The sequence below is a fragment of the Labrus mixtus genome, chromosome 8 (genome assembly GCF_963584025.1).
Source record: "Labrus mixtus chromosome 8, fLabMix1.1, whole genome shotgun sequence".
Classification (NCBI taxonomy): domain Eukaryota; kingdom Metazoa; phylum Chordata; class Actinopteri; order Labriformes; family Labridae; genus Labrus; species Labrus mixtus.
This window is the reverse complement of record NC_083619.1, coordinates 1,935,125-1,952,043: the sequence shown is the minus strand read 5'-3', so window position 1 is coordinate 1,952,043 and position 16,919 is coordinate 1,935,125. Positions and strand designations below refer to the sequence as shown.

Sequence of the window (16,919 nt, the reverse complement as noted above, 5' to 3'; positions counted from 1 at the left end):
ACTTTAGACTTTAGACAGGATTTAGACTTTAGACTTTAGACTTTAGACTTTAGACTTTAGACAGGATTTAGACTTTAGACTTTAGACTTTAGACTTTAGACTTTAGACAGACTTTAGACTTTAGACTTTAGACAGGCTTTAGACTTTAGACTTTAGACAGGATTTAGACTTTAGACTTTAGACAGGATTTAGACTTTAGACTTTAGACAGGATTTAGACTTTAGACTTTAGACTTTAGACTTTAGACAGGATTTAGACTTTAGACTTTAGACTTTAGACAGGATTTAGACTTTAGACTTTAGACTTTAGACAGGCTTTAGACTTTAGACTTTAGACTTTAGACTTTAGAAAGGATTTAGACTTTAGACTTTAGACTTTAGACTTTAGACTTTAGACAGGATTTAGACTTCAGACTTTAGACTTTAGACTTTAGACAGGCTTTAGACTTTAGACTTTAGACTTTAGACTTTAGACAGGATTTAGACTTCAGACTTTAGACAGGATTTAGACTTTAGACTTTAGACAGGCTTTAGACTTTAGACAGGATTTAGACTTTAGACGGGATTTAGACTTTAGACTTTAGACTTTAGACAGGCTTTAGACTTTAGACTTTAGACTTTAGACTTTAGACAGGATTTAGACTTCAGACTTTAGACAGGATTTAGACTTTAGACTTTAGACAGGCTTTAGACTTTAGACTTTAGACAGGCTTTAGACTTTAGACGGGATTTAGACTTTAGACTTTAGACAGGATTTAGACTTTAGACGGGATTTAGACTTTAGACTTTAGACTTTAGACAGGATTTAGACTTTAGACGGGATTTAGACTTTAGACTTTAGACTTTAGACAGGCTTTAGACTTTAGACTTTAGACAGGATTTAGACTTTAGACTTTAGACTTCAGACAGGCTTTAGACTTTAGACTTTAGACAGGCTTTAGACTTTAGACTTTAGACAGGCTTTAGACTTTAGACTTTAGACAGGATTTAGACTTTAGACTTTAGACTTTAGACTTTAGACAGGATTTAGACTTTAGACTTTAGACAGGATTTAGACTTTAGACTTTAGACAGGATTTAGACTTTAGACTTTAGACTTTAGACTTTAGACAGACTTTAGACTTTAGACATGATTTAGACTTTAGACTTTAGACTTTAGACAGGATTTAGACTTTAGACAGGCTTTAGACTTTAGACTTTAGACTTTAGACTTTAGACTTTAGACAGGATTTAGACTTTAGACAGGCTTTAGACTTTAGACTTTAGACTTTAGACAGGATTTAGACTTTAGACTTTAGACAGGATTTAGACTTTAGACTTTAGACTTTAGACAGGATTTAGACTTTAGACTTTAGACTTTAGACAGGATTTAGACTTTAGACTTCAGACAGGCTTTAGACTTTTGACTTTAGACAGGCTTTAGACTTTAGACTTTAGACAGGCTTTAGACTTTAGACTTTAGACAGGATTTAGACTTTAGACTTTAGACTTTAGACTTTAGACAGGATTTAGACTTTAGACTTTAGACTTTAGACAGGATTTAGACTTTAGACAGGCTTTAGACTTTAGACTTTAGACTTTAGACTTTAGACAGGATTTAGACTTTAGACTTTAGACAGGATTTAGACTTTAGACTTTAGACTTTAGACAGGATTTAGACTTTAGACTTTAGACTTTAGACAGGATTTAGACTTTAGACTTTAGACTTTAGACCGGCTTTAGGTTTCAGGTGGTTGAAGGAACAATCACTTAAGATCACTCTCAAGATAGGAACACCCCAGATTTCTGCCTCACCACCCTTCATTGTTAGAAAAACACAGCCTTTGGTGCTTAGTGGACCCCAACTTAATTTGCCATTAAGACAATATGAGCACTGGGTGGGAAAATGACAACTGCATCAGGTGGAATATCGGAAAGACACCTGCGCTGTGCCTGAAGACGCTTTGGGTGCAATAGACCCGTTTAGTAAAACTCAGTAAGAGCTTTTCTTACATGTGGTTGCCGTGCGCTGTGTGCGCACAGAATCAAATGTTTCCATTGGACTGCTGCTTTAACTTGTGTGTATTATCAGGAGACCTATAACAGGAGATAGAGCTGTCCAAAGTGTTCACTTACTGTGTGCGTGTGTTCTTCCTCTCACAACGAGGAGGTGCATTAGTGGCCCCCGTAGGTTTGACTCTCTCAAGAGAAGTCTGCAGACGCTTTTTGCTTAAATGAGGGAGGTCATGGCCGAGAGCTGGGTAAACTGAGAGACACACACACACACACGGGCACTCTATGTTTCAGTGACGTGTCTATGAGCGAGTTATTAGAAGTGTGCCTTCCTCTGCATTGATAAGACTCACCCTGCACGCTCACTAACACTTTAACAGACTGTGAAGTGAATTAGAGCTTTTTGGGCTTGTCAGCATTTCGTCGGTTGTTGTGGAAATATGAAATCTGCCTCGCAAACGTTGTCAAATACAACATCTGTTATTTGCTTGGCAAACAGTCAGATAGAGTAAAATGGCCGAATAAAAGTGAGGAATGTAAAGATGAATCAATGAGCTGTGTCTCTTTGAGGTCATCCATGCATTTTGATAAAATCAGGGTTTTAATTATCCCTCAAATGGATGCTTTAATTTAGCAAAGTATTTTCAATTGACTTTGAGAAGTATTGATTTACTTGTTGGTTAGGGGAACACGTAGAGTGCAGAAAATATAGACAGAAAGAGGAGAATTACAGTTAACCAGTTTGGGGTTTCCAGGAGGTCATTTTTTGTTGCCGTGGTAACTTGTATCGTATTGAAGTTCAAAACTTTGGTATCGTGACAACTCTACCCTCGACCTGCAGGAAACCCAAGTAGGGAGAAAGACAAGACAGCCAGGGGTCATAAGGACACATAGAAATGAGACCAATCTGAAGTTAAAATATGGATGGATGGATGAAAGATGGATGGATTGGTTTATGGATTGAAAGATGGGTGGATGGATGGATGTATGTTTGGGTGGCTGGATGGATGATGGAAAGATGGGAGGATGAGGATCATTGGATGGATTGAAAGATGGGAGGATTTGGATCATTGGATGGATTGAAAGATGGGAGGATGGGGATGGTTGGATGGATGGTTTAGAATGGATGTATGTTTGGATGGATGGATGGAAGATGGAAAGATGGGAGGATGGGGATGGTTGGATGGATGGATAGTTTGATTAATGGATGCATGTTTGGGTGGATGGATGGATGATTGGTTTGATGGATGGACCGGTGGATGTACATGCAAAATGCCATCATAGAGAAAAATTAAAATGAAAGTAAGGAATCTTGTCAGTATTCAAATCACAGCCTCAGTCTTCCTTCACAGATCCTCTGTGTATTCCCCTCCAATTAGCATCATAATTAGCCCCATTGGATGCTAATCCGTGGCTAATTGGTTCTGATAGATCTCCAGGAAGCAAAAGAAAGCGCAGTGCAGCCTCTGCCCTTGGGCTGCAGCAGAAGGACAGTCAGACATTCTGTTCTCTTTGTGGCTATGTCATGTTTTTGATCGATGGATATAGTCTCTTCAAATAAAGTCAACTAGCTAGAGAAAAGTCAAACTCCAAAAGTTCACCATTCATCTGCAGTTTTATTGGTTTTCCCCATTTCAGTTGTACTTTCAAGAAATCCAGGTTTGGTTTACAAATGAAAAGCCAGAATCTCTATTCCTACACATTGACTATCCAGTTGTCTGATCTCTCTCTCCATAATGCACAGCTAGAACACGCTTACCACAGTTCGGTCTTTATGCCCTTGTTACCTAATGTGGCAGAGCTGTAGGTCGCTGTATTCATATATTTTCACTTCAGAAGGCTGTAGTTTAATTTGATACAGGTGAGGGTTTAGTGGAAGTGAAAGGAGAAGTTTCTGTCTTTGAATGGCAGAAAATCCAGCCGAGTCAAAAAGCTCATCCGAAATATAAACTGATTTTATCCTGCCAGCCCCAAACAACCCACTTGTAGTGGAGGCGAGCTCATGTGTGAACACAGCAGGAAGAACTCAGTAAATTCATCGTGAGCACCCACTCCCCATCCATCAGGGATAGTCTCCTGCCGTGAGGTGCATGTGTGAACAACCTGATCAGGAGGATTTCAGGGGTAGTCCTCCTGAAAGGTTATAGAAATGTTCAGGAGTTCACATGTCAACACGGCTCACTTAAACAAATAATCAGTGCTGGTTCACTGCTTACCTAGACTTCATAATTTTTTTAAATTTCTGTCAGTTTAAACACAAGCCAGGAACTTTTTCCTGAACCTAACCAGGTATCCTGGTTGTCCAAGCATAACAAACTGCATTCATTTCATAACAGTTAATTATTGCTTCACCTAAACTTCTGATCTGAGCAGATTTAGCAGATTAGTGAATGCTTACCTGTGTAGGTCACAAAGGTCAGCAAAGGTGACACGGCTTTCTGTGAGTTTAGGGCCCTGGACTGACATCCAATAGACTTGAAGTAAAGGGTCTCACCCTGTAGGCTACTCAAAGTCCAGAGTTACAAGATGAAACTTTTTAAAATATTTTCCTTGCTCCTTTTAAATGAATCATCCCTGGACATTAAACACACATGACTTATTGTCTTTTAGACTTCATTCGACCTCAAAGCCTCAGAGTGAACTGTACGCACAGATCAGGCAGTTTGGCCCCTGAACAGTCAGACACTTTTATGTCATCGTACTTATCAAACCGCTCGCTGCGTTCACAAAGGGAACATGTATAATGAGCTGGGACAGAGCAGTAGCCATCAAAGGGGGAATAATATAAAGTGTTGAAAGTGGTAATATCTTTGAGAGATAAAATGTTCACTCAGAAAGATCGGAGAGCATGCTGATGAAGGGAGACGTGGAGAAGCTCCCTTAATCTCATATAATACACGTCCACATTCACTTTGTACCTGGCCTGTATTAGCCTCAAATGTTTTTCTTCTTATTCTTAATCTAACCCTGTGTTCTCACAGCACACAGAGAGAGTAGATAGAAGAGGAGAGTCATTTCCTCTGCAGAGCTCCATCACTGATGAAACATTTATCACCTGCATGTTGTTTCTGCTCGGCCTGCTTGTAGGAGAGACGCAGGTACATCTGGCAGGTGAAGAGCTTTAGATTGAAGCGGAGGCGAATCCTGCAGGCGTCTCGCACAAAATGCCTGCAGTGAAAAAAAAAAAGACAGAAAATACAAAACAAGCCAAACAACGAGCTTTTCTGGCTCGGCTGCTCAGCTGCCACACAAACACATTCAGAGACGGATCGGGGAATGAAGCTTTTGCTGGTGGGTCTTGTTCTCAAATTGCATTTTCAGTTTGAAGTATGCTAATGAGTTTATTCTAACAATACAGGAAGAAAACATGGAGTTATCACACTGAAGACAAGTGAAACATTTGTTTGTCAGAGAGTGAAGTGAGGCCCATAAGGTCAGTTTGACGTTATAGAGACTGTGAACGACTGTCCTGTAAATTTACAGTAAATCACAGACAGCGGTTTCTGTTTTTACAGTTTGCTTACTTTCGACGTCTTTTAAAGTTTAAAACAGGTCAAATGTCACCATGTGTGTGAAAAATACATTACCAGAAACAGGCTGAAGAAAAGAAGAGACTTAAGACGGTTAGGGTTAGAGTCCACTATACGACGCTATAAATAATTATTTTAAACACAAGATACACGGGGCACCGTTATGGCACACCCTATGTACAGAGGCAATAGTCCTCGTCGCAGCGCCCATGGGTTTGAATACGGCCTCTGCCCTTTGCTGCCTGTCATGCCCTTCTCTCTCCTCCCAACATGTCCTGTCTTTCTTCAGCTGTCTTCTCCAAAAAAGGTAAAAAATGGCCCAAAAATTGAATGAAAAGAAAACACAAGACTCACAGTTGTGGACGTGGTTTCCTACTACTCTGAAAGAAACTATTCTTCAGATCCATATTTAAATCCATACATGTCATGTTATGATGTTGGATGTCAATTTTAAACCTTTGCAAAGTTGCTTAAAACACAGTATACACAGTTTTGGAGTAATCCCCAGACATTTTCTTCTGCTTTGAATGAGACATTAAGAGAACTTGGCGAGACGTGGCCAGGTTCTGCATTCGTATCAGAGCACAGCATTGAGCAAAGATGTAGAACTCGCCCACCTGGAAGCTCACTCAAATGTCCCTGCGACTGCAAACAGAGCTATAGGACCAATCAGATTAAGTGTGGGGGGAGGGGGGCCTAAGAGACAGCAGCTGGATTGAAGAGTTTCAGGCAGAGGATGAAATGAGGAATTTTACTGGCGCAGAACAAATTGAGGTTTTTGAACAACACATCTCAAACGCTACTCAATAGGTGTCCCAGACTGACATAATTAATGGTTAAAGTTGAATAAATCTCCTTTAAACAAGGCAGCAGAATTGAAACAACAACAAAAGAAAACATTTTTAAGTTGAAATGTCAGATTTGTATAACAGAATATGTCAATGAACCATGACATGTGATAAGATTAAAAGCATAATTTAAAGGTGTCATATTCTCCTGCTTTTTAAAAAGTGTAAATAAGTCTCAGAGCTCCTCAAAACATGTGTGTGAAGTTTCTTGTTCTAAATCCACTCTGATCCTGTATTTGATCATGTCTATAAATCCCTCTATTTCAGCCCTGCTCAGAACAGGCTGTTTCTGTGTCTGTACCTTTAAATATGTAAATGAGCTGTGTCTGACCACGCCCCCTCTCTGGAAGGACTTGGGTGTACTCAGGCTTTCTCGCTCCATGTCCTATTGTTTACGGTGAGAAGGCAGACTCAGAGGGCAGAACAAACACCTAGCTGTGGGAGTGTCACCCACCTGGGGGAGGAGTTACTGCCCTTTGTGATATCATGAAGGGAAAATCTCCAAATGGCCTGTTTGAGCTCACATTTTCTGAAGTGGTGCAGGCAGAAGACGGAGAGGATGGACTTTTCTCATCATTGGGGGTTTGTAGACGGACTAGAGACACATATTAGTGTTAGAGAAACATGGTGAAGTGGATTTTACCTTAAAGAGGTTTGTTGGTACTGTTGACAGGAAGTGCGTTGGTAGAGAGCTCTAACAGACCTGTATGAAGTTCTTCTTGTAGTCTCTGAGGTTATTTATGACTGTAGTTGACTCAGCTTGAGAGCAACCTATGACAGAAAAATCTTAATAATCCTTAAGATAACCTTCTCCTATCAATTTATTTCGGTCATCTCTTCTTGCCTTTACCTAATCTTCAGTGAACCTTCATGTCCTCGTGCTTTTTGTTTGTTTAGACATACTGTTAGTCAGAAGAAAGCAAACAACAGGATACTCTGGAGGGGAAGTAACCAAAGCCTGAGAAGTCTGTATTTTAAAGGTGCAATATAAATAAATAAAGTTAGAAATGAAGACTAAAAGAAAGCCCATCTGTGTCATTTGGACAGCGATGACAGAAACTGGCAATTACTATTGAGCAAAAACTCACGGGCTCAAGATGAATCGACAGAGTAGTCTTCAATCCAAGCTTGGCACAGACCGCGACTTTGTCTCTACAGTTATTAACTCTGACAGACATGAAAACATTTTTTAAAGGATAATCTATTGAAGCCCCAGAACTCTGCATTGGACAGCCTATTCCTTCTTATTTTAACGTCATCTGTTGAAATTTATTGGTATCTTTAAATGTTAACCCTACAATCTGTAGAACACAAGATGAAAGCATAGACTGTATATAAATATCAACGTAGCATCACTGACATCACTCATTAGTTTCTGCTTTTTGAAGCACATCAGTGCCAGTCCCATCTCTCCCCCTATCCCTTTCCAAGCCCGGCGCAGTCTAGGCCTGTGAAGACTGTTTCATCACGAGCCGGGGATCCGGCCGAAGATTTCTGCCTTTTAATAAGACAGTTTTTTCTTACCACTGTAACTTTTGCTGCTTTGCTAATGTGCTCATGATGGATAGGCCGGATCTTTGTAACATAGCAATAAGTAAGGTCTTTTACCTGCTTTTTGTAACATAACAATGAGTAAGGTCTTTTTACCTGCTCTTTTGTAATATTAACAGACAAAGAGTAAGGTATTTTACCTGCTTCTTGTAAAGTTTCTCGAGATAACACTTGTTATGAGTTGACACTATACAAATAAAAATTGATTGATTGATTGATTGATCAGTGATGGTCACTACGATTGGTAGAGTCCTTCATCTCTCAACCGGAAAGTCAAGGGTTCGATCCCCAGCTCCATGTGTCCTTGGGAAGAAACCTCACCCAAAGTTGCTCCCGCTGCTTAGTCGGCAGTGTATGAATGTGTATGAATGGATGAGTTAATACTGATGGACTCTTTACCCAGCAGCCTCTACCATCAGTGTGTGAATGTGGAGGTGTGACCTGCGGTTTAAAAGTGCTTAAGCTCAAGTCCATTTACATTTTATATTGGAAATACTATCTCAACCTAACTTTCGTTCAACCTAGAAAAAGACAAAAGGGGTGGGGCTTAGGTGGGCCTTTAGCCTCCTAACAAACAGATAAGGTCTGGAAGAAGGACGCAGCCCGCTCTTTGGATTGAAAAATATTAAAAGTGTGTCTAACACAGAATTGGCGCTACATGCAACACACACATGTCATTTCCTATGTTGTCTTTGTCTCTCTTTGTTTTAATCAGATTTTGTTGGTTCCATAAATTAAGGATGTTTGAAAGATTTTCTTAATTCTGTTTCAGGGAAAGAAGACCGCTGATTATCTTCTGACCATCTGAACCATGAGCTGGTGACCATCTGCTTTCATCATGAAGAGGAAAGACTTTGGTTTACGTCCATAGTGGATGCTTTATGCACTGATGAAGCACAGGATCACCAAGGACTATTCTCCAAGTAGAAGGACTTGTTGTCTGCTTTGAGTCTCAGATTAATCCAAATCCTTCCTAGTTGTGTGGATAATGTTGGGATTTAACAGAAAGAAGTTCAATGCAGTGAACCAGACTATGGAGGTCTTTTTGTTCATATTTCTAAAGGGAAATTATTTGCCATGATTCTTTGGACTGTATCATGTGGACCCTCCTGGCTAACCTGCACTGTAAGGAGAACTGTGATCCTGTGGGTCCGAGTGTATTTGTTGGACTGAATGCCCACAGCGGTACGAGAGTGTGGAAGTGAGAGAGGAAAACAATTCTGGACCAATCTTTCTTTACAATGAGAGTTCCACCTGATGTGGCTGCAGTTTCCTGTCTTTGTCCTCTGGTTATCTTCCTATGTGTCGTCTCCCAGAGTTGTTGTGGGATCCGGGTAAGTCTGAACCCTCACATCACCTACCCAAACACCAGCCTGTACCCTCATCTGGGGCCCAAATCACAGCCTGGAACGATCCTGCTCCCGAGCTCCAGTCCTGAAGAAGATACGTCTCCACTGAGGTCCAGCCAGCTCTCGAGTTCTCGCCAGAACCTCCGGAGGAAGCCTCAATTAAAACCTTGGGATCTTACCAGCAACTACAGGTCCAACACAAACTCTCCGTCAGAAATCTCCAAGACCTCGTCAAACTCAGACACAGAGCTCAAACCACACATCGTGCCCAAACTGAACTTTATTTCACAGCAAGGGTCGGCGAGAAATATCTCTAACAACCCAAAGCAATCTGCAGAATGGAAACCACGGATCAGATCCCAGCCAAGCCAAAAGCCTAGGACAATCCCAAAGTCTCCTGTAGGAACCAGAACTAGCATTGAATCTGAGTCAGGACCTGTAACTAAATTAACTACACTATCCAGTCTTAACCATAAGTCCAACTCTTCTGGTTCTGTTCGATCCAGTACTGCCAATAAACCCAGTCCAGCGTCACTATCAAGACCTAAATCTCATGCCAGACTCAGATCTCCTTCACAAACCAACGCCAAGATCACAAACCAAAACTCGAAGTCACAAAGGAACCAGACCAAGTCAGTGGAGACAGACAAGGATCCCCCCCAGCGGCCCAGGAGAGGCTGGATCTGGAACCAGTTCTTTGTTCTGGAGGAACACATCGGACCTGAACCTCAGTACGTTGGAAAGGTAAAGAATCCTGATTGTTTCTTAAAATATATTTTGAAGCCCTGTCTTTCGTTCTCTGGCCTGGTGTTTGGCATGTTGGTGCAGGGTTCAAAATGGAGTCGTTACTCGATCAGAGACCTTTTCTGAGCCTACTTGTTCACGTCTTTTGTTTCCCAGCCGACTGATCTGAGAGTGTCAAGGGGGATGGCTTTTTTTCTGATGTGTTTTGGTCGTCTGGAAGGATCGGGATCTCACATTTGTATTGATATTGTTACCACTATTGTTACCCCTCAACGATCCGAGTCTTTATCGTTAACACTATAGAGACAAGACATCAATATGTTTTTAATGTAACTGGTATAGAGAAGAAAGAGAGACGTATTTTTGTAGGTTTTTTTGGGGGGGCTTTCTGTGCCTTTAATGGAGAGATAGGACAGTGGACAGAGCTGGAAATCAGGGAGAGAGAGTAGGGAATGACATGCGGAAAAGGAGCCACAGGCTGGATTCGAACCCGGGCCACCTGCTTTGAGGACTATAGCCTCCATACATGGGGTCCGCACACTAACCACTGTGCTACAGTGAACTACACCAAGGTCGGATGATTTTGACGTCACTACCGTTATGCTTCAGACGATCTCTGATAAAATTATCGGCCACATAATAGCGATTTTGACAAGCTAGCGAAACCATAGCTTAATGCATTGTTTATTAACCTAATATTTGCCTATAAATTGAGTTTGCAAGAGCACTGAAAAACACAACTAGAGGCTGTAAGGCGGACTAGTGGGAGAGTTCCCGGACTTTGTGTCCGGCGTGATGACGTTTAATGTCCCCGACAACCACTGTATTCTCATTTAGCCCCTTTTTAGCAACCGCCTTTTTAAGGACGAGTAAAAACTTAAAAATACACAAGTGGGGGTATTACCTAACGTAGTTTATGTGGTCTAACAAAACGCCAAAATCTCTTAAGCTTGTATTAACCACAGACCTTATTTCAGGCATCGAACCACAAACCCATTCAAAATACCCATTGACTTTGAGAGTATTTAGAACTCATTCCGGTGGTGCCCTATATCTGTTTGCTCGGAAAACAAAAACATTTCTTCTCAAAACTTTTGTTTTTTCAAGTTTTTTGACTAAACTTACATTTTCTTTTTCTTGATGTTACATTTAAAAAAAACAGCATGATGACGATTTAATGACCTTAGCCTGATAGTCGCATTACTGACACTGAACACATCATTCCCGTATGAACTAGATGTAAGGATTCCTGGTTTTCACTTGGAAGGCCCGTGTTCGACTCCCGGTATGGGAACAGTACCTTTGGGTGGTAGTAGCTCAGTCTGCATGGACTTGGTTTGGGAAGTGTTTTGGGAGGGTTGCCAGTTTAGGTCCCGGTGCGGACCCAAGTGTGGAAGTTGGTCTGGTAGCTGGAGAGGTGCCAGGTCACTTCCTGAGCACTGCTGAGGTGCCCTTGAGCAAGGCAGCAAACCCCCAACTGCTCAGGCTCTTTCATGTGCAGCCCCGTCACTCTGATATATTTTTATTATTCCATAGAATCCTGTTTGTGCATGTGTGTGTATTTCAGCCCATGTGTGTGTACTTCAGCCCATGTGTATGTATTTCAGACTATGTGTGTACAGCATTTCTCAATATCAATAATGTTAAAGTATTTTCCCCTCGTGGGATTAATAAAGTATGAGAAGTAAATCATAAGGTAACCCGTTGTCCCCTTGTTCAGTTAGCTAGCTAGCTTTGATCACGCTGCTTTCAGGCTTTTTTAGGTTACTATGTTTGATTAACACGACATGACACAAAGTATAGGTGTGTTTTCAACGGCTGCCTTGAGTGGAGGAGAAGCTTGACCGTCCGTCTGTCTATTGATTTAGAGTTTTCAACCTGTAGACGGTCGAAGGTGCTGCATTTTGATAATTTGGTCAACATCGCTGATGTGCTTGTTCCAATCCAATCCACCTTTATTTATAGAGCACATTTAAAAACAACAGAGTTGGCAGTTCAGTTTTATTCCAAAACTTTATTAGACAATCGATGTATGTTTAGGCAGCAGTGTTTTGATTAACAAGACAGGACTAGCTAAATGGTTTAAATGGGTTCTTCTGGACCCCATTGTTGATCCCTATCCCTAGTGGTCTACTGGTTCACTGTAGGGCTGCACCCTGTCATTGAAGATTCAAGATTCAAGATTTTTATTTGTCACATGCTCATACAGTAGTGCAGTGAAATGTAAAGACTGTTCCGCAAGGCCATGCAATAAACACTCAAATTACTAATACACATATATACAGTAAAATAGAATATAATGTCAAAATTAAAAAATAATTATTTGAATGTACAAAATATTAAATATAGAATATGTAAACAGTGTAAAGTGTCCAGGGTGTCAAAGTGCAATGTGCAGATTGGAATGTGTGGTGTGTGTACATCATGTAGTCACAGTTCTGTTTTGTTTAGTTCTGTTTTTAACTGAGGAGAGTGGAGTTAACAGTCCGGACAGCCTGAGGAAAGAAGCTCTTCCTGAGTCTTTCTGTGTTCGCCTTGATGTTTCGAAGGCGCCTGCCAGAGGGTAGCCATGTAAACAGTCCGTTACCTCTTTGCCCTGGCTGTGCTCCTCCTTGTGAAGATGTCCTGGAGGGTGGGGAGTGTTGTACCCATGGTACGCTCTGCTGACTTCAGCACCCTCTGCAGGGCTCTTCAGTCACGTACAGTGCTGTTCCCGTACCACTGGGTGATGTTTCCAGTCAGCACACTCTCCACCGCTCCAGAATAAAAAGTCTTCAGGACCATCAGAGAGACTTTGAATTTCCTCAGCTGTCTGAGGTGATAGAGGCGCTGCCTCACCCTCTTCACCTGACTGTCTATGTGGGTTGTCCATGTTAAATCCTCAGAGATGTGCACCCCCAGATACTTGAAGCTGCACACCCTGTCCACCAGCGTCCCATGAATTCTCAGTGGGGTGTAATCCCTCTGCTGTCCTCTCCTGAAGTCCACAATCAGCTCCTTGGTTTTGCTGACGTTCAGGAGCAGGTTGTTGTCCTGGCACCACTGTATACGTCTGCTCATCATTGTTGCTGATGCGACCAACAACCACTGTGTCATCTGCAAATTTCACGATGATGTTGGAGCTGCTTGAGGCCACACAGTCATGTGTGTACAGGGTGAAGAGCAGGGGGCTGAGGACACAGCCCTGTGGTGCTCTGGTGTTGAGGGTGCAGGGGCTGGAGGTGTGTCTGCCCACTCTGACCACCTGGGATCTGTTCGTCAGGAAGTCCAGGATCCAAGCACACAGGGAGGTGTTAAGTCCGAGGTTGATCAGCTTGGAATGGAGGTTGGCGGGGACTATGGTGTTGAAAGCTGAACTAAAATCAATGAACAGCAGTCTCACATAGTCCCCCTTCCTTCTGTCCAGATGGGTGTGGGTGGTGTGCAGTACCTGGGAGACAGCATCATCTGTGGATCTGTTCAGTCTGTATGCGAACTGAAGTGGATCCAGAGACTCAGGGAGCAAGGAGCAGATTTGCTTCTTGATGAGTCTTCCTGGTGTTTACCTTTTTCAGTGTCCTCCTCATGTCATGCTCTGACACAGTGAGCGGGTGTGAGTGTGCTGCTCCGGCCTCGGAGATCCTGCTGGCTGCATCAATTGGCAGCCTCGAATCGCGCATAAAAGTAATTCGGTTCGTCAGCCAGAGAGGCGTCTTCACTCACCGAGACATGGCTCTTTTCCTGTAGTCAGTAATTGTCTGCAGTCCTTGCCACAAGCTCCTTGAATCACGTTGCTGGAACTGTGATTCCACTTTGTCCCTGTACCTCCGCTTAGCGTCTTTCACTGCTCGTCTCAGTCTGTAAGACTCCGCTTTGTTGAATTTAAACATACTGTGTTCTGGTGACTGCAGAAGTTTCCATCCTGGTAGACACAATCTGAGGTGTGCACATGATCCATTCAGAGGTTAATTAGAGAGGAGTAACTGAGCACTGGACGCAGGATTTTGTCTCATTTTCTTCTATCAATTTTAATGGTTATGCAAAAAGCATCCTCCATTAAGCACCTTCATGTTGTCAGCTTTATCAATTCACACAACGTATCATCACATGTCAACAATCTACAACACGATGAGGTAAATAATCAAAACCTTTCTGTGCCTCGTTCTCTACCCGTGTTTTTTTATGTTTGATCTATGTGAACAAGATGATGCACACAGCTGCCTGCAAAAGGTTTCTCATTGAGTTGTTTTAAATATCATATACCTTTTCTCTAAGAGCTCACATAACGGGAAAGCTGTGGATTGAAATAAAATTTTTTGAATATTCTGACAGTAACCTCAGCAATCGGGAGAATCTGCCTAAGCCTATTAACTCATTCAGCTACCTGCAGAAATCTGTTTCTTAGTGAATCTGAGGGTAGGACTCCATCCTGCTTTCCTACAGAGCGCTCCAGAAATGAATATAAAACCAGAGAGACGTGTGTAGGGCTTTTTTAGAATGGCTTATCCTTGCAAATGTCAGTCTTCACATTATATACTGGAGGTAAAAAAAGCCAAAGGTGTCATGGAGTTGCCAACATGATGGCTGGAAGTGTATCATTTGATAAACCTTTGTCTCTACATGCCTACATTTTGAGATTTAAAAAAAGGCTGCTGCATGCTTTTCAGTATCGGCTGAGAGAAATCCTCTGACCTATTGTTGTGATATGATCCCCCCTGCAAACAGCCAAACAGTTTCGGGGGATAAAATGGCAGCTCATCTTGGATTGCAGTTTTACGGATGTGAAGTCAATCTGATGCAGCTAGCTCGCTGTCCACCCACAGCTGTTCAGTGTGTGGGATAATCTGTGACATGCACACCTAAGTATACACTGAAAAGGAATGTATGCGGAAAATGCAATCTAAGGGGGTTCTCTCACTGTATAATACCTCCACTCAGACTGTTTTCCATCCTGATGCTCTTGCAGTGATTATAAAAACCTCAGTGTTCATGAGACCAGAAACCATGAAGACACAAAGAAAACATTTCCAGATCTTTAAAGTCACATCCTGAAGATATGGGATCCCATTCATGGTGAACATTATTTCTACAATACCTGTTCAGTGTACTTACACACCAGCTTCTCTGTGCGTCGCTGCAGGTTGTGTGTATTTAAAGGATCCATTATGCTCATTGGGGGGGAAATTGTCCCTTTCTATGCAAATCAGCCTCAGTGCAGAAACGTGTAATTCACAAACAGCGGCGCTAACAGCCACATGCAGTCATGGAGTGGAGCAAAAATCCCCTTTAGAAACAGCTGTACTGCACACTGCATAACTAACGAGGCACAATCAGGCAGACACTCAGTTTGTAATCAGTTGTGTGACTCCCAACGTTCGGCCAGAATCAGCCGGAAAATTGCATGTTGAAATAATGAACGGTCAAATAATTGGGAGGCGTACTGAATATCTCCAGATTTATTTACTTTTTTACTTTTCACTTTTAACTGGAGCATCAGGGCTGTGATCAGGTAATCTGTAGCTGCACAGAGAAAAACATGTCAGCAAGTCAGAGGATTATTTGAGCTCCTGAGTTCTTTGTTTTTCTTGAAAAAAAGACCAGAAGGGAAATGTATTTGATTTAATCTGCAGTTAAGATCATCATTTAGACCAACATAGCTTAGCTTTAACCTCTATAGTTAGCCAGGACTAAAGCTGGAGTGTCCAATAAGGCGTTTTCCAACTGCAGGAACCCCCCCCCCCCCCCCCCCCCCCCCCCACCCCTCTCTCTTTTTTATTGATTCTGCACGCCAGGAACTCTGAACTATTTTAGTTCCTAGAAACCCATTAAAGGAACCTTTTCAGCTCCTGCTTCAGAGCAGGTACTCGCAGTATGAGAGGGACTTTGAGTGGCGTCAGTGCACTGTGATTGGTCCATATGTCAGCGTACGTTGACTGGTCGAACACACGTCCAGTACCACCAACAATAAAGTAACCTGAGCCTGAACCAACCGACATTTTTAAATCCCACTGTAAACCGGAAGTGACAGTCGGTAAAAGCTCTTAAAATCTTTTCTTTTTTTTTACATTTACAACTGGACCAACAACGAAGTCCAGGATTTACTGAGTGAGAAAATACAACGCCATGTTGAACCGTTCAAAGTGTAATCTGACAATATTTGAAAGTATTACTTTCCGCCATGCTACATTGGATATCCACCACACAGAGAAGCAGTACCATGGGATGAAGAAACCGAAACAAGACTACAAAAAATGATCACTATTGTTCAGCTTACGTCCCTTTAATGTTCATATTGGAGGTCAACATGGCGGTGGGAATGCAGACAGAAACACGTCGCTGTGGTTTGTAGTTCTCAGGGAACGCCTTCATGGACAGTTGCTTTTCAGAAAGTCCTCCAAAACTGTTGAGTTCAGAAACACCTTTAGTCATCCTGCTGACGTCTCACATCTTATTATGTGGATCCACCTTCGTCTTTGTTCAGATTCAGTTCTTGTTCTCTTCTGATGTTGATAGAACTTTAGTGTCTGGGTGTGTCACTCTGTTCATGAAGCCTTTAAACAGAAACGAGCAATGAGCTGTTGTCCCCTCCGGTGTGGGCGGGACTTATTGTCTCTATAATCAGGATCAAGAGACATGACGCTGATTAGTCAGCTGTGACACACACACACACACACACACACACACACACACACACACACACACACACACACACACACACACACACACACACACACACACACACACACACACACACACACACACACACACACACACACACACACAGGGGCTGATTATGAGGTCCCTTGAGACTTCCACCTGTTGGAGATGAAAATGAAATGTCACTACCAGAGAGGAATCTCTTAATAAAGCAGTGACAGGAAAGAAAAGAAACAAATCAGCCTCGTTAGCGGCCCTGTATGGTTCCTCC

At 42.1% G+C, this 16,919-nt stretch overlaps 2 protein-coding genes across 2 annotated transcripts in view; one reads left to right on the top strand and one right to left on the bottom strand.

Moving 5' to 3' along the window:
* The window catches only part of LOC132978590 (neuropilin and tolloid-like protein 1), a 609,128-nt gene that overhangs the window by 260,088 nt on the left and 332,121 nt on the right, over positions 1 to 16,919 (bottom strand). The gene's annotated exons all lie outside the window — the stretch shown is intronic.
* Positions 1 to 16,919, top strand: part of LOC132978586 (cadherin-18-like) — a 102,583-nt gene that overhangs the window by 5,497 nt on the left and 80,167 nt on the right. Inside the window, exon 2 of the mRNA XM_061043803.1 lies at positions 8,692 to 10,012. Within this exon, the coding sequence (XP_060899786.1) occupies positions 9,161 to 10,012 (852 nt within the window). The 5' untranslated portion in view covers positions 8,692 to 9,160. The remainder of the gene's footprint in view (positions 1 to 8,691; positions 10,013 to 16,919) is intronic.